We start from the raw sequence: 22,988 nt of genomic DNA, 5'->3' as shown, positions 1-22,988 counted from the left end.
TGTGGCTGCAAGCTGCCGTCTTGGACCCATCAGATATCCAGGAATGGAACAAAGGATGTAGTTTAGCAAAACCTGCTTTGGTTGCCTGCATTTTTGATGCATGTATACCAAGATTGTGCAATTTGATGGTGCCTCCATACTCACGTACATGGCCTTCACTCTGCTGTTCAGCTGTGTGCACCAGCAATCCAGAGAACGAGGGAGGAGTTCTGAATGCGAGGGAGGTGGCTTTACCTGAGAGGTGGATTTTAGCTCCATGCTGGTATTTGCCATCGTGGTCAGAGTTCTGTGGCAATGTGCTTAGTTCTTCCTCCGTTTTGTGGGTGCTCTATTGGGATGTGACAAAATGGGAGCAGCTCGCAGCAGCTGGAACCCTGCGAGCTTGGTGACCTGGAGGAAGGGCAGCAGCTGAGGAGCTGGTGGATGTTTCTGATGGGGACCTTGCATGCTGCAGGAGATTTCCTTTCTGAGAAATGGAAAGGACCCACCTTCTTAAGCTGAGACCTATCAGAACTGGGGTTCTAGGACTGTTGATGCCCCTTTTTAGCAGGTGACACTTGCATAGTTTGCTGAGCTGAGGTAGCTGTTTGATAGAGGTAGAGCAGAGCTGTAGTTCCTAAGTTTGGAAGTATTTCTGAGCAGCTGTCTCAATTGCGCAGAGAGTTGCTCTCTTGTATGTGTACGTTTTCCTTATGGATGTTCAGATTCTTGGCTGCATACAGTCCTAGATGGAAATGTATTTTAGTTTCCTGAGGGAAGTAAGTGATCTCTGGACCTGTATTTCTGTTCATAATCACATTGATTCTCATCTGGAATCCAGGTGGTTAGGTGTGGCCATATGGGCGGCTAGACTGCCATGCGTTTCTGATAGAGAGAATGCTTTGAAGGTGACTCAAGGCGCTCTGAAGTTTTGCAGCTATTTAACTAAATAAAAGACATGTATCATGACCTTCCTCTGAAGGGCATATGTCTGAACGTTTGTCTGTTTTTTCCAACTGTGCCAGCTGGTCTAATAAGGGAGTGCTGCTTCCTACAAACCTCACCTCATCTGTACCCTGTTGTGCCCCATCTCCTGATTTATCTGGTTCATCTCTGCTTCACTCCCACCCCTTTAAGAACATGTGCAAATGGTCCTTTCAGCATGCCGCAGCTCTTGCTGGGTTGCAGAGGCTCTTGGTATGCACATGAGGGCAGAGGGGGCCGTTGGGCCAAGGCTTATGGTTCTGTTTCTGTTTTTCTTTGCAGATTCCCTGGAAGCTGCCAAAGCCAGCAAACTGGTGAGTGCTGAGCCTGTAACTGCAGGCTGTTGAAATAAATTCACTTTGCTGCATATGATTAGTGGAAGAGGCAGGCTGGCACACGTTACTCTCTTGATTTTTCTTCATTAACTTCTATCACCTCTCTAAAAGCTTCATTTTGCAACACTACAGAAAAACTGCATGGACACATACATGCACACACACACAACATACAGAAAGGACGGAGTTTTGCCAGCCTATTATTTCATTTTTTTAGTTCTGTACTCTATAATAATAATGCCAGTGGTAAAATACATTTCTTTTGAAAAGTGGAAAACAAGGCCGCATAAAAAGCTGTTTCTTCAACAAATGACCAGAAACCAGTAAGCTATAGATAAAATCTTCCACCTACCTTTCTGCAGTGAAGGAATCAAATCCCAACACAGTAGCTGTATTACAGATTCTTTTGTCAGTTCAGTTGGTATTGCAAAGTGTGAGCCCTGCATGCTTCTTGGCAATGTTCCTTAATCCTGCCCTTTACATCCTGCAGGGAGAATGTACTTTTCAGGGAATTTGAAACGATCATTCTCTGGCTTATATGTATGGCCTACAGGTAAACCGTGCGTGTGCCTCTGAGTATCATCATCTAGGAATCCCTATGACTCTTGATACATAAATGGGTATGTGTTTGTATCCAAATATACCGTGTGTATTTCGTGAGTAGAAAAATTGGAACAGCTATACAGCAGGAGGAGCTGTATTTCCAGGCACTTTTGACCCCCAAACAGGCCCAATTAAATATCTAGTTAAGATTAAAAACACAAAAATGGCCAAATTTCTGTATACATACTGCCAGCATCTGTGGTGATACTGGATGGTGTGGTGAGTTTGGCTGGTGCATGCTTTAGGGTAGAAGCTGGATGTGTCTCAGGGATGGACTAGTCCATCTTGTTCCAGGTTGGCAGTTGTGGCCTCTCTGCAGATAAGGGTGTTTTCACTCTTGTTGACAGTGCAACAATCGCAACTTATAATTTCACCTTTGCATGGAAGCTGTTTTTAATTTCAGTGAAAGCAATTAAGTCTTGAAACATTTTTCTAAAGAAAGGTGATAAACTTGCCTTTGTTTAATATCTTTGCACTGATGGACTGCTCAGTCCTAGGGAGCTTAAGCTCGACTCTCTCTGCTTGCTTCTGAGTGGTACTTTCTAGGCTTGAAACTGGTGAATCTGAGCACTGCTATTTATTCTCTTTGTTTGTGGACTTGAAATGAATAAGAAGCTCCATGTTGCCCTCTTGTGCACTTAACACCTGCACTCCTGCACTAGGACAGTTACTGAGTTGAATCTCCTGCTTTGAGGTTTCGGATAATTGCCAGGAGCAGGAAGGATGGTTTTCCCCTTGATGCACAGCTGTGTTCAGAGTCCTGGTCCGCCTGTGCAGCATCAGAGCAGAGGTTGGAAGAAATCCCCTCTCCTGCCCCCGTAATATTTACAGGGACTTTGCAGGGGTTGAATTTCTCTGCTGAATGGACATAACTTACCCACTGGCTTGTCTTGTCTGACTGGTCTCCTCCGCTGCAGCACCTCTGGCCCTGGTGGCGTCTCGTCCCCTCGTGTTCTCTGCCTGTGATGAACAACAGTTTAGTCTCCTGGTTTAATTATACACCGGAATTAAGACATGAGTTGCTAGGTGAAACTCAACAGTGTGTGTTATAAAGGCAGTCACACTAGATACCGTTTCTGAAAATGTGCAGTGCAAAAGGGAGCCATGAAGTGTTAGAAGAACATTGTTACAAGAAAATTGTTTCAAAACATATATAATAAAAGACAAATACAATATTTATGGAGGGGAAAAAACCTTAGCATTCATGAAATTAGGATGCTAAAAGAAATATTTTGTCTTTAAATGCTTTTTGTTGTTCAGATTCCAAGAAAATTGTAGGAAAGCAGATAAACCGAAAGGGGTTGCAGCCAAAATGGTTAAGGAATGCCAGATTAAATATCTAATGTTACCTTCTGGTCATAAGCACAACATGCTTTTTCTGCATAAGAGATTGCATCTACTGTTTTATAAAGAATTTGGTGCTGGGCATTGTTGGAAGCAAAATATTGCGGTGGCTGGAGCAGTGTCGGGTTCTGGGCTGGAGATGCTGCTGTTGCGATGTGCCGCTGTGCTGCGGGGACACGCTGTTTAGCGCCTTCTGGAATGAAAAGCTAGAGTTCAAAGTTTACATTCTGCTACGTTTTAAATACTATCGCTAGCGTGATAGACTCCCAACCGTATTTTGAGCAATGCATCAGAGAGAGATCAGGATACACACAGATTTGTCTTTTGCCTTCCGTGTTAGAAACCAGCTTTGAAAAAGAGAATTAGGGCTCTGCTGTTTGTCTGCATTGATTACACAGCTTTTCCGAGGACCTGCTACAGCTGCTACACAGAAACATGGAAGTTAGGTGCTGGAGAAGTGCTGTGAGCTACAGTCTAGGATTTTAACACAAATAGATATCTTTACTCTATCGAACACTTAGCTCACAGGCTGGTTGCCTGTCAGATCTGAGATCCACGGAATGGGTTCAGGTTGGTCCTTCGTGTCATATGCTGCCAACATGGATCTTCCCTCTTTCTGCATGTGGCAAGTCTGATCGAACACTTAACGGTTTGGCTTCACGCCAGCGTAATAGCACGCTGGCAGCGGAACAAAAGCAGATGCTGGCTCTTGAGAGACTGCGTGCGTCTCCAGGAGGAGGAGAACATGCTCCTTCCAGAGACGCTGCAGTGATACCAGGCAAACAGATACCCGAGACTAACGTTTTACTCCCTGCAAAGCCTGAGCTTTAGGATAAGCATTGTCCGGCATCACTTCTTGTTCTGACCTCTTAAGTGGCGTTGCAGTCGTTTGTTGAAAATGATGCTGAAATTGTTGTAGTCCAAGCATTGAGGGTTTGGGGAGGTTAGTGCGAGTTACTCCAGTGAGAGTCCCATCTCGGGGTGGGCAAGCCCTGCTGTTCGCTGCCTGTGCAGGGTTTGGTCTGGGAAGCGGTGGGGAAGGAGGAGCGAGTTGTGGCATTAGCAAAGCTGGGCAATCATGAGTCGAGAACCTCATAGCACTGAGCCACAGCAGCCTGTCCCTTGCCGAGGAGGGCTGGCTGCTGCCCCTCAAAAGTGGCAGAGCTCCGGAGACCCTGATGCCTGAGCGCCTTGCGGTTGGTGGCAGTCCTGGCAATTCTCCTTTTGCCTGTCCGTGTGCGTGCAGGCTTGACTAAATTGTGACAGTTGTGCGAACTGGTGTTTTCTGAGAGCAAAACCTTTGCCATGCAGTGTTTTGGGTGTTTTCTTTCCTGAATGTGTACTTGACACTGCTGCAAAAGGTATGTTTTCTGTGGTACCATGTCATGTTCTCTGAAACGAGAGGATTAACCAAGAGCTCTTGATTTCCTCCCACTCTAGAGGTTCTTGAAGGCCTGCCGTTTAGGACGGCTCTGGTGGGAGGCTTTGGGCACTGCTGCGGTGCGGTGCGGGAGCACGGCTTTCTGGAAGCTGCTGCTGCTCGCTGACAGGCTGCTTGTGCTCTGGGTGTAAATCCCTGAGAAACGGGAACGTCTCCCTGTTAAGCTGCAGCCCTTGGCCTCTGCTGGCTCATGCATCACTCACTCGTGTTCCCACCTCTGCGCTCTGCAGTAGGGAATCGAGTCCAGGTGGGGCCTTTATGGAGCTCTGAGACAGCAGGACTTCCCAGCTCTGTCTGCATCTTCCGAGCCCTTCAAGAAAGGCACTGGTGAGGGCAAAAACGCTGCCTGTTACTAATTTATACCTGCAGTTAGCCCAGCAGCACACAGTGTTTAGTCAGATCACCTTTACGGTGCTTTGAGTCGTGTGTTTGTGTCCTGGGTTGTGGTGCTCCCTAAGCAGGTCTTTGGATGGCGTCTGGAAAAAAGGAGGAAAGTCAGAACTGGCTCTGTCGGGACGTGAGCTGGCTGCAGAGGGTGTTCGGCAGTGAGGCAGGCGCGTGCAGCAGGGAGGCCCCTTCGTGCCAGGAATATGACATGATAAAACACTTGCATGAAGATTTGCCGAATCTGAGCCCCAGTCACTTGCTCTTTGAGGAGTGCTTCACGCCCCGTTTACATCGAGGGCAGTCAGTCCCACGAAGCGCAGGAGTGAAAGGTCGCTGGGGCAGCGACTTGAACAAGCTGCAGTCGCAAGAGGGGACCGAGACCCTCCGGGAGCCGCGGCCGCCCCGCGGAGAGCAGGGTGCTGCCCTGGGTGCTGCTGGGTGCTGCTGGGTGCTGCCGGGCGCTGCGGCTGCTGGTCGACGGCGGCTTTGCCGGTAGATGTCAGTGCAGGCCGGGGAAACGCGGCGCCCGGCAGCGCTGCTCTCCCCTCCCAGGGACCGCGGTGCGGCTCCGAGAGCTGGGCGCCGGCCCCGAAACACAGCGTTCCCCAGCTATCTGTCCCCAGCCCGCTCGAGGTCTTTCGTCTCTGTGGCTTCCCCCTGCCCCTTTCTTCATTTATGGTCCGGGAGATGCTGCCATCAAAAGCATGATGCTCTGCATCTGCAGATTGTATCCGAGAAGCTGTTAAATCCACTCTATCGAATAATTGTGGCACTGTGAATTTTGATATAGAGAAAAGACCTTCCCTGCTCTGCGCAGAGGGGACCCTGCTCTGTGAGAATGGAGAGAAACTGGAACAGATTTCCTGCACACTTCACGTCAAATCTCTCTCTTCCCGGCATGACTATATGAACTGTCGGCAGCCAGGGAAAATCATCCCTGGGGAAAGCAGCCTGCGCAGGGCTTTGCCTCGGCGTAGTCAGGAGCTGCATTTTAAAGGTGAGCTATTGTCTCACTGTCAGTCACAAGCAGTCTGTTACCTGAGGCACGTTTGCAAGTTTTACTCGCTCTTAATAGCTGGAAATGTGCTAACAGAAAGTATGGAAAGAAAGAGATGGACACAATGACGACTTCCCTTCACCGTGCCTTACCCACGCCAGGGTCGGTGTGGGAGGTGAGCGGGATCTGTGGAAGCTGCTTTGGGATGGCGCTGGTTCCCTGGGACTCCAGGTTTCAGTCAGCTAAGTCGGTTGGTTAGCTCTTCTTTTCAAGTGCTAATGACAACCATTAAGTGAAATCCTTCTCCTTCCAAAATGCCCTGGAACCTCAAAAGATCTTGGTGCTGGAAGAATAGCACTGGATTAACCACGCTGGGAGTGAAGCTAGTACATCACACGATTGAAAATAAGCTCCGCTGTCTGCTTTCCTCTGCTAAGCCATTTTACACTTGTTTAAATTTGCCTGAATGTATTTTCTTCTCTGATTGTACTTATTTTACTGCAGCCCAAAGACTTCACTGATTTTTAGAGCTGTTCATGAAAAAGTACATTTCTCAGTGTTGCTTGAACTGATAACAGTTTTATCATTGTTGTCCATATGATGCAAGCTCTGATTTTCTTACCTTTTATTCCCTCCTCATGCAGCGTGGAGTGAAACCTAAAAAGGTGGTGCATTTTTTTGGCAATTAATCTGTATGTTGCAGAGTCTCCTGGCCGCATGAAGTGCCTTCCAGTGCATCCCAGTTCATTGTCACCCATTGCTGCTGTGCCCTCATAGTGCGGTTGCATGTTTGCTCATTGCATGTGTTCCCCTTCTCCAGCCCCCAGCCTGACCCAGCTCGCTCAAAGGATGCGAGGTAAATGCAGTAAAAATCGACTGCTTCTGAGCTAGACCTGGAAGGGGTTTACATTACTGTATCTCTGCCCTGACACTGCTCCAGGGAGGTGCAGAGGTGCCGAAGTCAAGCTTTTCTTTGCTTTATGTACAATTCTGAGTTTTCTGCTGTTCCAGTGGATCACAGTCGAGCTTTCACGTCAGCATTTGGTGGCACTTGTGGAATGTGCCCAGTATCTCGACATGTGCATGGAAAGTTTTTACGTGAACTGAGTTTAAATCTTGAGCACCAAAGAGACAACACAGATATTGCTGCTTCCACACAAATGCTTGACTGACTCTTCAACTTGGCTTTCACGTTCTTTTGCCTTCTCTTTCCTTTAACTACCTTTTTAATATAGTGTGCATTCTCCTGCATATGGGTTTTGTAAGTACCAGCTAAATGCTATGCAAGTTACTAGCTGTTGGAAATATAAGCTATGTTCCTTCACACTTACAATTCTAAATGTTTCCAGTTAAGACAATATAGATTTGTCTTGGTAACCAGGTATGCTCTTACTGGGCCACTGTGTAGCCCTTGTTTGATCAATATATAGCAGTTTCCTAAAAGATACAAGGTAGTGTTACATTTTGAGTTTTCTTATGAGCAGTTTTAATTTAGCATTGAGCAGTGGTAAAACAAGGAACAACTAGAGTTAAAAAAACAAAACCCAAGAGCTTGGAAAAAGGTACAGTGCTGCTACGAAACATGCTTCCGTGTCTTGGAGACAAGTCACTGTTTTGCATGTATGCAATAGTCGCCTTCTCCCTGGAATACTGCTTCCCATGTTTCCTCCAGATAACATCAGAAAGAAAGGTGAAAACACCCCACAGCTAGCTTGTTCATAGTTAATATATATCAAAGCAAAAAAATTGTCTGACCTATTACCAAAATGAGCTAAAACTGCATAGGTCTTGGCAAAGAATAATAGTTTCTTACTGACTGTTTCGGGAATATGTTTTGACATGGAAATCCTGCCAAGAAAAAAGCAAATCTGGCCACTCAGGTACTTGGAATAGGCACAATACAAGCACTAAAAAGAAAGTAAGACAGTACCTGCTTAGTCCTTTACACACAAGATGCCAGTTAGTGGAATCTGCGATGGATCTTTTATTTCCAGCCATTTTCATTTCGATTTTTGGGTGGAGAGATAATCCAACGAACAGCGTTTGTCCTTCCTCAGAAAGCCCACAGATGAGCAGTGGAGAAGCAGAAGGAAAAGCTATATGTTCCATTTAAAATTTGATCTGCAGAGACACTGTAGAAGGATGGCCAGGCACGAATATTACTGGAATATTTTTCTCCTCTAACCTCTTCTACGACCTCTCTCTAGACTGAAGTCTCTGCATGCATCTGATACTTAACTTGTGTGCATGCATTTTGCCCTGCTTTTTCACTCCTGCTCGCTGTTATCCTTGCTGTTTTGCATGCAACTCTTATATCCATATTTTTCATGGCTCTGTTATGTTGGTGGGAAGAACTTCTGGTTTTGAATGTTTTGTTTTTTCTACTTTCCAGTCTCCCGTTCACTGTGATTTCTGGGGGGGTTAGGTTGATTGCAGGTCATGGTACATATGCGACCATCTGTTCAGAGCTTTAGTTGCCTATTGCTTTTAAAAGAAGTGATCACATGGTAATAGCTGTCCAGAGGACCTATATCGCAAAAGACTATTCCTGACTAGTGTTGCGTGGAGATGAAGCTCAGACAGGTACGTCATGGCTTTTCTCAGAATGACACGGATTTTCCGATGTCACCTCAGAACTGAATTTTTCAGATGGAAGCCTCTAATAAACCTGGCAGCTCTCCACCTTGCTCCTCTACAACTCTTGACATTTTACAAGTGTATGAATACTGCAATCCAGCTGGTACGATCACAAAATAACTAACATTATTAGCAGGTAAATCCTTATTCATGAGATTAAGGTAGCTCTTTGCATGTTAAATATAGACTTTAATCGGGTTAAGAGCTGCTTCCTCTTGCTGCCTTTCTGTGCCAGATGGTCCTTGTCCTCCAGGCTATTGTGCCCCTCTCTGTCTGTGCTCCTTGCCTTGGTTTCGCTACTGTCTTTGAATCTCTTCTGGCCCCCTGGTCCTGACATTCAGCAAGAGCGGAGGAATAGGCGGCCCCTTGCCCTCGAGGTCGTGGCTGCTCTGCGGCCTTTGCTGGTTGGTGGCATGGGCTGTGTGTCACCCCTGGAAAGCAGCTCCCTGGGGCTCCCGACCATCGTGGGTGGCTTTGTACAGCTGCTGCTGGCGAGATCCCCGTTGCTTCATCTCTGGGGCTGAAAGAAGCTGGGAGGTTCTGATCATTATCGGGGAAGCTGCATGGTAGCACAAGGGTATAGGGTACCAGGGGATGTCCTCCTCCTCCTCCCCTACGCATCTACCCTGCGTATCTTCCCCAGGCGCTCTCTAAGGGTACCAGCGGCAGGTGGGATGCTGGTGGTCCAGGCTGTGCTCCTCTGGCACAAGTGAAGAATGAGAGAGTTTCTGGTTCGTCTCGAACGAGTATAGCAGCTCCTGCTTGGGGCCATAGTGCTGAAACTGCTGTTACCCTGGACGGAGAAGAACAGCAGCTATTATAATAGCAGTAAGGGAGAGTCTCTCTCCTGAAATTTGGAGTGAAATTACAGCTCTGTGCTCCTTTATCTCCTCAGTGCTGCCTGGTTCCATGTTTTACTGACTGCAGTCAATTTATCTTCTGTCTTGCCGAGATACCTGGGATTATATTCTGTCACTGCGGTGGCACCTTTCAGTGGGACAGTGGCACTTGGTCTCTCCTCCAAGGCTGTTAAATAAAAAAGCTCCCTGGGCAGGCTGAGAGCAGGCAGAAGGAAGTAGTTTGTCGTACGATGTGTAATGGAGCTGTGGAGCTCCTGCCACGGGATGCTGGGGATGGTGAGCGTTGTAAGGGATGCAGAGAAAGACTGGATGTACTCTCTGAAGAGAAGCCCCTGATGGAATGTGAAATGCACAGAAATTGCAGTTGACCCAGGGAGTCCTTGAACTACAAGTGTTTGGAGCCGGGGAGAGTAGTTTGAGTAAAGAATTGTGTTTTTCTTCCCTAGGCATCTTGCTCTGGCCTGTGGCTCAGCATAGCATGGCCGGTGCGTTCCCGGTGAAAGCCTCCGGCTTCAGCCCCGGGCGAGCGGTGCCGCTGGCTCTGGCTGGTGCTAAGGGTGGGATGGCTGTTCGTTTGCGCAGGGATCGGCAGCACAGCCCCAAAACACGAGCAGCCGTGGCTTGGTGGGGTCGGAGGCAGGAATCCGGAGGCCTTTCAGCTGGTGAGCTGTAGCGCAGTCACGCTGGTGGGATTGAGGTCCAGAGCTAGCTGTGCCTTCTGCCCAGAAGACCCTGCTGAATGCCTTGTTTCATACACAAGGGTATGAAACAAGCGGCTTCCTACACCGTGAGCTCTGCCTGACTTGTGAGGATATCGGGGGTAGGAGGCCAGTGTCCGAACACACTTCTGCCTTATCTTGCTGCCTGAGTCCTGGGAACTGTCTGTCCGTTTTACCTGGTCTGGTCTTTCCTTGTCTCTGTCTTACGTAGCTGTGCCAGCTGCATGGCTTGGCCTCTGCTGTCCGGTACTGGCTGGCACCGTTCGGACACTTGTTTCCAGGGGTCCTGGAAAACTTCAGCCGGAACTGAAACCTGCCACGCGCGTTCCCGTGCTAGAACAGGGAGCTGCTCACGGGTAAAACGGGCTCATCCGTGAGGTCCCTGGGGTACTCTGCCCCACAGGAACGGCAGAGCCTTGGAAACGCAGCTGGGCGAGCTGAACGGCACGGTTTATCCGGCAGCCCTGCTGATGCATGGAGCGTGGAGAAACCCAAATTAGTTAAAATAGGGAGATATTTCTCAGCAGATCACAGATTGGAGATGGATTAGTCCCATAGCCAGTTTGTTGATGGTGTTTGTAGGAAGCTGCAAGCGTGAATGGAAGTGAGCTGCCTTATGGAGTGGGGACATCCATTTGGTGCTGTCTCCCTTAAGCCTGAGCTGTGTGAGGATGATGATAACCTCCTTTTCCAAAGATGCTGAATGAAGGGTCTCTTACCACAGTTCACTTGTCCTGTAATGGCATAAGCTTAAAGCCAGTTTGATGCCTGGGTTTTTCTAACAGATTGGCTCTGTCCCAAATTCAGCAACATTCCCGTTCCTTTTGTCATTCCAGCTGGCATTCAGGGTGCTGGAGCTGATTGTTAAGTGTTTTGTTTTGATCCTAAGTACAACAGAGCTGTAACAAACACAGCTTCTTCATCTCCCCCTCTGTTGTGCAGCTGATCTTGTTTTGTCCCTCTCTTGTCCCCCTGCTCATCACTGTGTCAATTCTTAAGCCTCTTTCTGGAGTCGTGTTCAGCGCTAGTGTCTCCATTTGCGGAGCAGATGGCCTCTTTCAGCGTGATGAGGGCATGGGGCTATCTGATTCCAGATGGTTTCTTTTTAAAGAAAAGGGGCCACCCCAAGCCCTATTAATCTTTTAAAGGAAAGAGTAATCCAATTATCTCATAAAACGTGCCTCACGTACCTGCAGAAAACGTCTGCAAACAAAAGGGTCAAAATGAACCCAGGCACTAATTTTTACTTGGCTTTTATTCCTCTTGGCCATCTGGCAAATCGTGACGGCGGTTCCTCTGAAGGGCACGTATGGGTACTTGTGGCAAGGTCTGCGTTGCAGAGTGGTGGTTACTTTCCTGTTAATCAAGGGAAAGGCCGACGTACCCACGGAGTTGTAGCAGGGCAGCATGCGGGCCACAAGCTGGTCCTACCATGTACTTGAGACGAAGTTAGCCCTGGCACCATCATGAGCTGGTCTTGTTCCTGAACTGAGACAAGCTTTAGCAGTCTCATTCATCTGTGTTGGTCTTGAGAGCACCTTGTTACTCTAAGTACACTTTCTTGTATATCACTGAACTTTTTTAAAGGACAGGGCTAAAACATCTGTCATCTGTTTTTTCGGTGATAAAATTGTATTTTTCTCATCTGCTCCTGCCACTTAACAGTGCAGCTTTAGAAGGTGCAGCCAGTTCCTTGTTGATACCTATAGAATCTTGGATGTGGAAAAAAATGTATATATTCCAGTTTTAGAAAACTTCAGATTTGGGCTAGGAGAGGTGTTGGTTCACTAGAACAGCTACTGCCTCACCCCACTTACTGTAATATCCTTAATTCTCTTAACTGAATGTTAAATCTGCATAAGCTTTCATGTGACTCCTTTAGGAACATATATAGCGCTTTGTTCGCTAAGGGGCTTACAGCCATGAATCAAGGTTGCTTTTGTCTGAGAATATTTAATATCTAGACGGGTCTTTTTCTTGAAGAATTTGCATAACAGTTGACTGAAATTGCAAGATGGGGGAAAGCCTCTGTCCTCTAGACCTGTCCAGGGGTATGGCAAAGGACTGACATAAAGAGATACTCTGCTGGAACTGTTAATGCCTTTAGATAACTTGAAAGCCACATCTGTTTGTATCAAGAGCTAATTTTATACGCAGACTTTACTGCGACATGCTCTGCTCCCCTAGGGGAGCCTGGTGTCCGAGGCAGCAGTGACTGGGGTAAGAGTGCCCCAACACGTCTGGGCTTGCTGTTGTCAGGATCTGAGTGAATGCTGGACAGTTTTTTGACTATCTTGTGCAGCCAGAGGTGTTGGGAGGTTAGTTACCTGACAGCTTCTTCAGCATTTCCAAGAGATACCTACCTACCAAAGGCACAGCCCAACCTTAAATCTGTGATCCTCACTGGTGTGGGAGAGGTGCTGTCTAAAGGCGAAATGCCAGGAAGGATGCTTCCAGATTTGCCAGAAGTCTAAAAATTCTTGACGCTGGTTATTCTACTGAGGAGATACTGTCTTATATGGTCGGAGGCTGGTGAAAGCCCACTTATGCTTTTATTGGGGAAATAAAAGTAACTCGCATATGAACCAAAACTTACATTTACTCGCTTCGGATCTGCCAGTTTAGCCATTCACCCTTCTTCGAGGTGCTCTGCGGCAGCAACAGAAATTGGGAAGGATCCTCACCCCCAGCCCAGCTTTGTGTCTGCACAGGGCTTCTCAAATCGTTCCCTGCCCCATGCCTCACGCTGCCGAGGTGCTGGCTTGCTCTCCAGTGAGGCTGGATCAGCAGTCTGGTGGGTGCTCTGGCAGCCTGCCGGGAGGCAGATGGCCACCTCCAAATTGCACCAGGCAGAGGATAGCAGCCTTCGTCCTGCATAAGAGTCACCCATGGAAACAGCAGACCATGCGTGTTGTAAAAGATATTGACTTTAAAATATGGACAATTTGGATCCCAGGACCAGTTGTTCTGGAGGGTCCGACTTCCAGGTCGTAGATCAGGAATGGACGTGTCACTGAAGATACCAGTGATCTTAACTGCTAGTAGAGAAAATATTTGAAATATTAAATATACACAAATGTGTATGTATACATGTAAACATGTATAAAATATGTACACTTGCATATATATGTAAAAATACACATTTTATATTTACGTATATTTCATATATACAGACAAGGACTGCCTTGTCCTGTGATGGAAGGGACAAAATGAGACTGAATCTGGCCTCAGGTTAAAAGTTCTAGTTGGGTCGGAAGGTGTTTTGGATACAGGGAATTGCCCCCCTATCTTTTGACTGGGTAAAATCTAGCGAGAAAAAAGCTTTCACCCTGATTAACAGGAGCAGTCTTCAGCAATCTGCCCCATCAGACCCCAAGACGTTAGGGCTGCACTACGGGGTTTGAGGATGCTGGTGTGCAGCTCATCTCCAGCTAGCACTAATCAGTTTTAATGTGTAACAGAATCCAGATTCTGCTATCCTTTTTAGACTATTGATCGGAGCATGTAATCTGAACTCAGTGCACTACTTAGTGCTTTTAAGTTACCCCAAGGACTTTGGATTAAGTCAGATAATAAAATGAGGATGTGGGCTGAGTGGTGTCTGATTCAGCTTTTGGCTGTGTGCTTTGTGCAGTGCCATTGCAAATAGTCTCTGTTGTCGGTGTTCAGGGCATTACAGAGCAGCAGTGCCTGCGCTGTTTTGGGCAAATGGATGATAGTCAACTCCCAGATTTTTTTTTGGTGAACTGCTGTGAAATCTTTGCAGAGTTTAACTGAAAAGCCTACACTAGCCTATATTCCTATAACACAGTTGCCAACTGCCTGCTCTGATACTGCTGGACCCTGGAAGGGGGTAATTTCAGAAGCATTGCCATAGAGTTTGGATGTGCTGGTTTTACTGACAAATATTTAAATAGCTTTCAGAGGGAAAATGCTGCAAGTGTTCTTAGTGCGTCGGACAATAAAAACCTGATATGTATGTTTTGGATGTGAGACTTGTAGGGTAGGAAATACTAAGTGTATGCTAAATTACTGAATTTTGGACTCTGGAGCGTCAACTGAGACTTTAAGATATTCCTGATTTCTGAACTTTGGCCACAGGGGAAGGGTGGAAGAATCAAGGGGGAGCTTTAATTTGCTCAACCCCTCTGCCCCCACGCTTCCCCAAGCCCCCATAGATCGACCTTCACGCCCCAGGGCTTGCTCTGGGTTGCTTCGCGGGAGGGATGTGGTTGTGGTTGTGGCACAGACCCCGTCTCCTGCAGGTCCTTCCGTAAAGGTGCCAGGCCCCGTCCTGAAACCGGGTGCCCGGTGCCTGTGACGGCTGCGGGGAGGCTGACTCAGAGCTGCGCCGGTGTTCAGAACTCTTCTAGTTCCCAGCCTAATTATTCATGGCCAGTTATTATCCGTTGTTCATGTGCCAAATTGCCCTTTAGCTTAAGTAGCTTCCCCGTTGGTGTCTGCCCCTCAGATGCAGTTACAAAGCCAGTGCATCTCCGCTGCGCCCGTGCTCGGGTGGCTCAGGCAGGCCGCGTGCTGGAGGTGCTCTCACAGGTCGTCCCCGTGGCTTTCTGCAGCAAAACGTCGGCACGGGGCCGAGGGCAACCGCCAAAGGTCTCCGCCGCCGCCGTGGTCTGGGGCCAGGTTAAACAGACTGGTGATGTTCCCTAGGTGCGGGTTAGAGGAGCTGCAGATCTTCCCTTTCCTCCCCCAGATTGCTGGGGTGGGAACGGCACCGTGTCCCTCTGGAAACCGCCTTGTGCCGGAGGTGTCTGCTGGGACCCGGGTCGGAGCGCACAGGAGCTGCCGCCGCGGGTGGCTCGTGTCCGTGTCTCTTACGGCAGAAGGGTGGGTGCTGCTGTGGCGCGGGGTCCTGGGAGGAGGCATGTGTCCAGCTGCTCCCCTGCTGCCTGTCGAGCCTGCGTGGTGGTGGTAAAACATGGTCTGGTGCCTGGAACACCTTTACAGTCATCTCGGGGGTGATAGTTTCCTTTTTTACCGCTTTCTCATCAACATCTCTCTCCCAAATGCTTTGTAGTCTGAAGCTCCCATCTTTTGTCTCTGGAAGAAATGATGATAACTGGCCCTGCAAGGGGGTGGCTTTTTTTGTTGTTAAAAGACTTCTAAGAGAGTCTCATAAAAATGCAGATTTTGGTTTCAGAAAACACTATTTTCTTTTAATGGTCTCAGCTTTCGAAAGCTCAGTCCCAAGTGCCGGTCCTGGAGGAGGGCGAGTGTGCAGGGTGCCTCGGACAGAGTTCGCTTTCCTGGTGTAGCTGTGCAGCGATCAAACCCACCGCAGGTGATGGCCGCTGCGGTTGGACGTGCGCGGTCCATGGCACGGTCAGCTGTGAGGGACATGCCTGGCGCCTCCAGGGAGCTTCAGCCTGGGGGTGGAAGTGGCCCCCAAGGATGCTCTTCCTAAGGGATTCCAAGCATTGCAGCAAGCAGCCACTTTCTGTGCAGATGTTTGCATATACGCACACTACGTGAGAGGGACAGGTACCAGTATAAGCCGCTCCTGGTCAGCATGAGCTCCTGTCCTTCATTGCTCCCTAGTTTTGAAGTGTTGGAAAACAATAGAATCAAAGCGTAAATTGTCAGTATTAGAAGGTCCATACACACGTATAGGTGCTAATATATAGTACAAATCTATGGAATAAAAGATGCATGGGATATTCTGTATATGGTGGGATTAGGACATTGAGGTTCATAAAGAAGGATGGAGTTTGTGGTAAAATCCTACTATAAATTTTCCTGGTTGCTTTGACATCTTAAACTCATGTTTGCGGTTCTGATGGAGGGTTGCCTTTGTCACAAGGTGTACACATGCTCAGCAAACTCGGTCCAGGAGCAAACAAGATCCTGGGAAATTCAGGTTTAGGTTTGGCGGCGTAACGAGCCCCAGAAATGGCTGCGTGGCTGAAGCATCTCCGGGGTGCCGATGCCGCACCGGGCGTTAGCGCCCGCGTCGGGGCGCTTCTGGGGGCAGGAGACCCTCCGCGGCCGGTCCTTCCCCACCGGTGCCGCCGCCTTCCCCGGGCGGCAGGTCGCCGTTGGGCTCCTTGACGGCCCGGCAGCCAGCCGGGAAGCCGGAGTCGTTCGATCCAGTGACTCTGCGAAAATCCGTCCGCCTGTCTCGGCTGGGCGATGCCGCCAGGCGCCGGGACCGGGTCGGCCCCGCAGCGGGTGTCCGGACGCCCCCCGGGCCGGCGGGCTGGGCTGCCTGGGCAAGGATGCTCGGCGTGCATGCGCGCATCCGCCGCGCCGGAGGGATGCGGAGCCGCTAATTAGCCGGGGAGGCAGCGGAGCCGAGGGCGTTGCTAGGCTACGGCGGAGCTCCCCGGCGGTCCCCGGGAGCCCGCACCGGCCGCGGCTTCGGCGCCCGCTCCGCCGGCCGCCCGGAGCGCCGGGAGAGGGAGGGCGAAGCCCGTGCGCGGTGATGTAATGAGGAGCCGGGGCGGTGGTTGGCGACGGCGGCGGAGGACGGCGCAGCGGCTCCGGCGGCGGCGAGGATGGGCCCCGGCCGGCGGCAGCCCCTGTGATCGGCGGCGCTGCGGGAGCGGCGCGTGCCGGATCGCCGGGTCCATGGGCAGCGGCTAGAGGAGAGCCGCGGCCATTTGCAGCGCGCCGGGCGGCCGAGCGCGGCGGAGGGCTGCGTTGTTGTGACCAGTGTGCTAACAGTCTCTCTCTGCCTCCCTCCTCTCTCTCTCTCTCCCTCCGTCTGTCTTTTCCGCAATGATGAGGCAGGCCCCGGCGACACGGAAGGTACAACCCGCCGCTCTCCCCCCGGTCGTTTCTGATGCTGCTTCTGCACATTCCTTGTTTTGCTCCTTTCCCTTTTTGTGCGTTAACGCTGCTGAGCTTTAATTTTGAGTTTGACTCGGTTTCAGGCGTCTGGGGACAGACGGGGTGGGGAGGAGGCTGTTTGAGGGGGAAGCGATATGGGTTAATTTCCAGCCTTTCCTTTCAAGTTTCGTTGAAGTCCTTCTCCCATTTCACCTGGCCGCCCGGCGTCTGCGTTGCATGCGGTGCCGCTGCAGCTCGCCTCCGAGCCGGGGCTGGGGTCTCGCTGCTGCCGCCGGGGAACGATGCCGCTTCCCTGAGAGCTGCATGTTAATAACAGCCTTCCTTTGACCTGCTTTAGCAACGCGAGCTTGCACAGCCCGAGTCGTGCCTGCCTTTACAGTTTCCGAGTGGTTATCGTACATGGCTTTGCTGTCAAGCTAACGTTTTCCGTAGGTTACAGCATGGACTCTGATTTGTGCTCTTGTAGCGTCCTATACGTTTATTTTTAGCGTAACCAGGATATCACTGTTCAGCTTAAAGAGAAATCCTGAAAAATTTTGCCTCATCTCGGAGAAGTGAAAATAAAAATAACCGAAGGCACAAAGGTGCAACTTTGACCATGCTGCAGCAGCTAGAAGACTTTGTAGTGTGATGTTACAGTAAATGCACATGATTTACGTATGTGGTTTCTTAAGCTGACCAAATGTAGTGAAATACTTGGTTATGTGTGATTACTTAAAGAGCTTCTGTTTAATCCACTTCCAAATTAAAAGTTTTACGAATGCTAATTGTCTGCCTCCAGCAGAAAGGTGGAGCTCTGATGGGTCTGCGAGCCGACCTGGGCGCGCACCGCTTTCTGCCGCTGCTGGCTGTGCGACAGGCCAGCCTTCATTTCTTTCAAGGAATTTTATAAATCTGACATAATCGTTTGATTTAATCTTGATTTTTCTGTTGTTGTTACTTTTCCTTGCATATGCTTTTTCTGTACACGATTACTGCTGCGAGGAAGTTTGTGCACAGGGTGTTACCACTTGTTTAAAATATATTGTGACATTTCTGGTAAATGTATCCAGGAATAATGCACAGGATATGCCTACCAGGGAAAAAAATTAGATGGCAGCTATGGAGGTAGTGACATTGCTAATGCCAACAGGTTTTGTCTGACTGAGCATCCTCTGAAGAAGGCTCAATTCTTTTGAAGGCCAAGTTCTCCAGTTGTAGCTGGAATTGGGCCCTAGCTCCCGGGGATTAGCAGCCTTGAGCCATAGCATTTGCTTAGTTAACACATGTGTCTTCAGCAGCTGCTAGCTCCTACCATGAGGAGAAGCAGGCTGGCCTTGTTCGTTCTCTGCTAGAAACTCTCACATAAACTGTGGGAAATCTTTGTAGAAACGATTGCCAAGAAATGTGACCTGAGAATGACTTCTCTTCTTTTGGTTTAGAAACCCTCAAACTTTGCCCAACAGAAGAATTTAGTGATGTAGTCCCAACCCTCCATAGTATAAAATGAAGTTAGTACAAGCGTGCTTGTCTTGAGAGTAAAGTTGCACCATGTACGTGACAGCACCGATGCTTAATGCTGTCAGCCAAGTCTGGATCGAGGCTTCTCCACTCAAGGTGGAACCAAGTTTGGTGGGAACATCAGGACCCGTGAACTGTAGCTGCATGTTGGAGACAGCTATCTCTGCCAGCCATGCAGCAGTTGCAGGTAGCCAGAAGGTGTTTTGCCAGATTTCTTACTGCTAGGGGTGAAGTTTTTGTATGAGCGAGTCTATGTTGAGCCTCAGGCACTCTCCTTGCTATTGAGTGTGGGTCCTTTGGAAGGAACAAAGGTTACATAATATTATCAAATATTTATGCAGTAGCGTTATGCAGAACAGTTCAGAACCACCAAATAATAAAATATTCATGGCCGTAATTGGCTGATGCAGAGCATTCTGGGATCCAGGAGGTCCGCAAGTTTTGTGTTAAGCTGCTGCCTATAGAGTCGGTCTGTTCTGGAGCCGTGTAGAAGCCCAAGCCGCCGATCCCGCCTCTGGAGCGAGGTTCCCGGATGACTCGCTAGCAGTGAACTGCTTTGTCGGTAGGGTCCCACTGCCCGTCTCGCACGGGCCGTCTCCTCGGCCGGCTGAACGTCCCCGCTGTCTGGTGCGCTTGACTTTGGGAAGCGGGTGCTGAGGAGAGTGTTCAGCGTACCTTATCTCTTCAATGGGCTTAATGGCTAGAAAAGAGGAGGAACGAGCATCTCGGCCGAGCCTTCTTTCTGGAAGCCAGTTACACGCGGCTTGTAGAGCACAGCTGGTGAATCGCTGCTCGGAAGTTCAGCCCCTGCGTTTCCCTGAGGAGACGCAATGGTCTATCGCGTTTATTCCAAGGGGCCTTTACGTTCGGCGTGCCCGAGGCTCCAGAGCACCTTCTTGCTTCCCTCCGGGGAGGGGAGCACTTAGGCGCCTTATAACGCTTTCATGGGGAGAAATGAGGCATGTTGTACAGACAGACAGACGGCGAGAAGGACAGCTGAAAGAGCAGCGAGCCTGGTGGCCTTCAGGCCCTTCCGGAGAACAGCAGACCGTCCTCTTGACCTTCCCTCGCCAGTGAGCCGTTCACCCAGTGAATCTCGGAACTGACCCTTCAGCTTTTTATAATCTTTACGTGATGTTGCGTGGATTGGGACCAAAATGACCTTCCACATCACGCTAGACCGTAATGACAGAGGAGACATGTAGCCAGGATTAATCTCAGCTGCCTGTCTCTGTCATTTAGCATGGATAGCGTTTAGTGAATGTAACCAAGAGATTTCCCCTTTTATTAAGGGTTTGCTATGTTTTGAGTTAGGGAAGATGTTCGCTTCTGCCCCACCCCTCATAGACCAGCAGCTCCTCGTCAAGGGCTGCTTGATACGAGATGCGAAGGGTTCAGTCACTGCTCGTTGACTATTTCTCTTGACATCCATCCGCTGGAACGCTGTCGTCTCCATCGCTGCCGTGGTGCTTTTGGTGCTAAACACTTCGGAATAGGACAGCAGGACCCGCGCTGGAAGCTCTGTTCTCCGACAATAAGGACTTTGTTGAGCTCCTCTTTACACGCTGTCTTGGAGTCACGTGTTTGGCAGGGAGTCAAAGCGTCTTCACGCGCATGGCTTTCCAGGTCCCTGAGGGAGGGGGTTTTTCAGTGTTTTTCAGATATTCAGAGTGTCACTTGATTTAATCTTTTTTTAGTAGGACTTTTGAAGGATGCTGAAGTACTTAGGAAGAGCTTACACTACTGCTCCTAAATCAGCACTGCATTTATCTGAGGGCTTTAAGCTCTTACTATTTTTGTTACACTTTCCTGGCTAATGTTTTTGCAAGGCAAAAAAAAGTTCTGGAAGACATAAATCTTCCACTCAGTGTTGAAATGGGCCTGCTGTTGAGTTCAGCCTGTTAAAAATGCTGGAAGTGAGCAAAACAGGATTTAGCCTAAATAATACAATAGGCATCAGCTGCTTTGAAGTGGCATCTGTTGAATTCTAATCTTTAAAAGAAAAGTAGCTATGAGATCTGTGTTGGCCGGTCAATCAAGGCCCTGTGTGCAAATACCACCGTTGCTTGTGGCGTGTCGGTGGAGCGCTGGTTTGTAGACAGAGGTGCTTTCCGTCCTGCTCCTGCCGAGGTCCAGCTGAAAGGGGAGCTGCTCCGCTGGGCGCAGCGCCGTGCGGGTCTGGGGCTGCTTTGCCTCCGAGAGGTCTGCAAAGGGGCTCTGTGTGATCAGATGTCCTGCTCATGACAGCTTCCTTGGACCGTATCGCGTGGCAGCATTTTTATTGATCTCCTCTGCTCTTGGTTACTTTGAGCCATGGTGCTGTGTTTTTACGTTAAGCTGTGTTTAATAGAGTAAAACATGAAGCAGAGTGAAAAGCCTTAAAATATGCTCCAGTGATCGTGTCTGGACTGCTAGGACTGCAGCCCCTGCAAGTGGTCCCTTCGCCGGGGTTCACGAGCTTCCCGTGCCGGCGGGAGCCCCGCGCCCTTGGGCTGCCCCGCTCGCTGCGGGCTGGCAGAGGAGTGCTTCCACGTTTGCTTTTGTCTGTTACAATATCAATTATAGTTGGAATATCTGTTAATGAGAAAATTGTCCCACTGATGTTTAACCTCGCAGCAAGGATCCGCCGAGATGCACGGTGTGACCTCCCCGCCCTTCGGCATGAGATCACTAAGCTGGCAACCGTTGTTTTATTGCTATGTTGCTTGTGCAAACGGTGGGTGTTTGGGGGGAATCCTGCCTCAAAGTCTGCGGACGTATTTGTTCCAGAAATGGAAAGAAAATGTGTTTGAGAAGAAGCTTCACAAGATGCTGCCGTGTGAGTTTTGTGACTAAAGAAACGGAGCCTGGGGACTCCAGCGTCTCTGCGGGCAGCTGGTTTGGTGATGCTCCAGTTCCTTCAAAAAAAAAATTAAAAAATAAAAGGGGGTGGGACGGGGGGAGAAATCAATCTCATACTTCAGTGACCTCTCTAAGAAAAAGGGTGCGTTGAATTAAACCCAGCTTTTTGTGAGCAGAACCCTTGTGAACCCTGGCGAGCGCTGGGGTTTCCAGGCTAACCCCGGGCAGCCCAGGTTTGGCCTTTGGAGCTCCAGGATCTCTTATGAAGCAGATGGAGCCTCTGCCCCCGGGGCGCTGGCTGGGGCTTGGCTCCCGTGGCAGATGCAGGTCAGCAGCCCTGCTCGTGGCAGACCTCGGGCTGCAGACAGCTTCGTGGTCCTGCGTTAAAGGGGGGGAATGGGCTGGAGTGCTACCAATGCTCCTGGGCCCGAGCGAGGAACCTGCGTGGGGCTGAGCTGCCGCAGGGCTTCACCTGGAGCTGTCCTGGGAGCAGGGGTTAATGAGCACGTACACCTGATGCCACGCACACTAATTGCGGTGATGTCTTTTGTTTCCTTTACCTTGTTCTCTGCTGCGTCTGCTGCTGCGCTGCTGCGGTCTGTATCTCTGCTCCTGTCTTTCCCTGTATGACTGTTTCTCCTCCTCTGCCTTCTACTCCCGTTGCCCTCCAGACCACCACCCGGCGGCCCAAGGTGAGAACCAGCAGCGGTGATCAGTGGGCACTGATCATCCGAGTTGTTGTTGTTGTTGTTGTTGTTTTAATTTTTAACTAATTGAGTGCTAATCCCAAAGTGCATTTTCTGTTCTCCTCCCATCTCTTCGTGTAGAGTCCGAAGGAGCTCACGAGATGGATGTGTTACTCTAGAATGTGTCTAAATCACCGGTGAGAATCTGCCTGGGCAAAATGTATATGTAAAACCTTATGCTCTTAGCCAGAGCTCGTCTAACAGAGTAGAGCATAAAAGCGGTGTAGCAGTGCCAAGTCCCTCTGGCTGGCAGAACACTCCTCTTGGTGTCCCTCCGTTAATGGCGTTACTTGCTTCTCACCAGCTGCTGTTTGCTTTCTTATATGGGATCCTTTTCAGCAGGGACTTGATTATCTGTTGGAGGAGAGAGGTAGGAGTTAAGAGATGTCATTTAGGATTGTGCTAATCCCAGCGTTTAAATTCTTTCATGTTTTGAGGTCTGCCCCTAGCAAGTGGGACTTCCCTTGCAAAGGAGGACATGGTTTGAGGAGAGCAAAGCAGGCAGATAAATCATCTGAAATCTCTATAACAGACAAGTTATGGGTTGTAAATGGTGAATAATTTCCTCTCTTTTACGGAGGGGTGCACTGCAGGGAAGGCTTTATTTTCACTGGCTTGTACAAGGAGCTCCAGCCAGGGCAGCGACTGATTTATTCTGTCCCAAGGCAACTGGGATTCCAGCTGCCAGACGCCCAGCTTTGCCCTGCGAAAAATCTCTTTCATTGTCTTTTTGGCACTGTAGGGCCAGAGCCCAGTCTGAGTGAGGGCCTCATGGGGGAAAAAAAATGTGGCAGAAGTACACGAA

At 49.4% G+C, this 22,988-nt stretch overlaps 1 protein-coding gene across 10 annotated transcripts in view; it reads left to right on the top strand.

The window, feature by feature from the left end:
* DCTN1 (dynactin subunit 1) overlaps window positions 1-22,988 on the top strand; it is an 88,194-nt gene that overhangs the window by 34,725 nt on the left and 30,481 nt on the right. For 5 of the 10 annotated variants that reach the window (XM_064511731.1, XM_064511729.1, XM_064511726.1 and 2 more), the window contains exons 4-5: window positions 1,246-1,277; window positions 22,109-22,129. In XM_064511731.1, coding sequence (XP_064367801.1) covers window positions 1,246-1,277; window positions 22,109-22,129 — 53 coding nt within the window. Of the gene's footprint in view, window positions 1-1,245; window positions 1,278-16,899; window positions 17,055-22,108; window positions 22,130-22,988 lie in introns of those variants that run through there. The other 5 variants (XM_026118076.2, XM_064511730.1, XM_064511728.1 and 2 more) reach the window with 3 other exon arrangements.

Source organism: Dromaius novaehollandiae, chromosome 4 (genome assembly GCF_036370855.1).
Source record: "Dromaius novaehollandiae isolate bDroNov1 chromosome 4, bDroNov1.hap1, whole genome shotgun sequence".
Lineage (NCBI taxonomy): Eukaryota > Metazoa > Chordata > Aves > Casuariiformes > Dromaiidae > Dromaius > Dromaius novaehollandiae.
The sequence above is the reverse complement of the archived record's forward strand: the minus strand, read 5'-3'. Positions and strand labels throughout refer to the sequence as shown.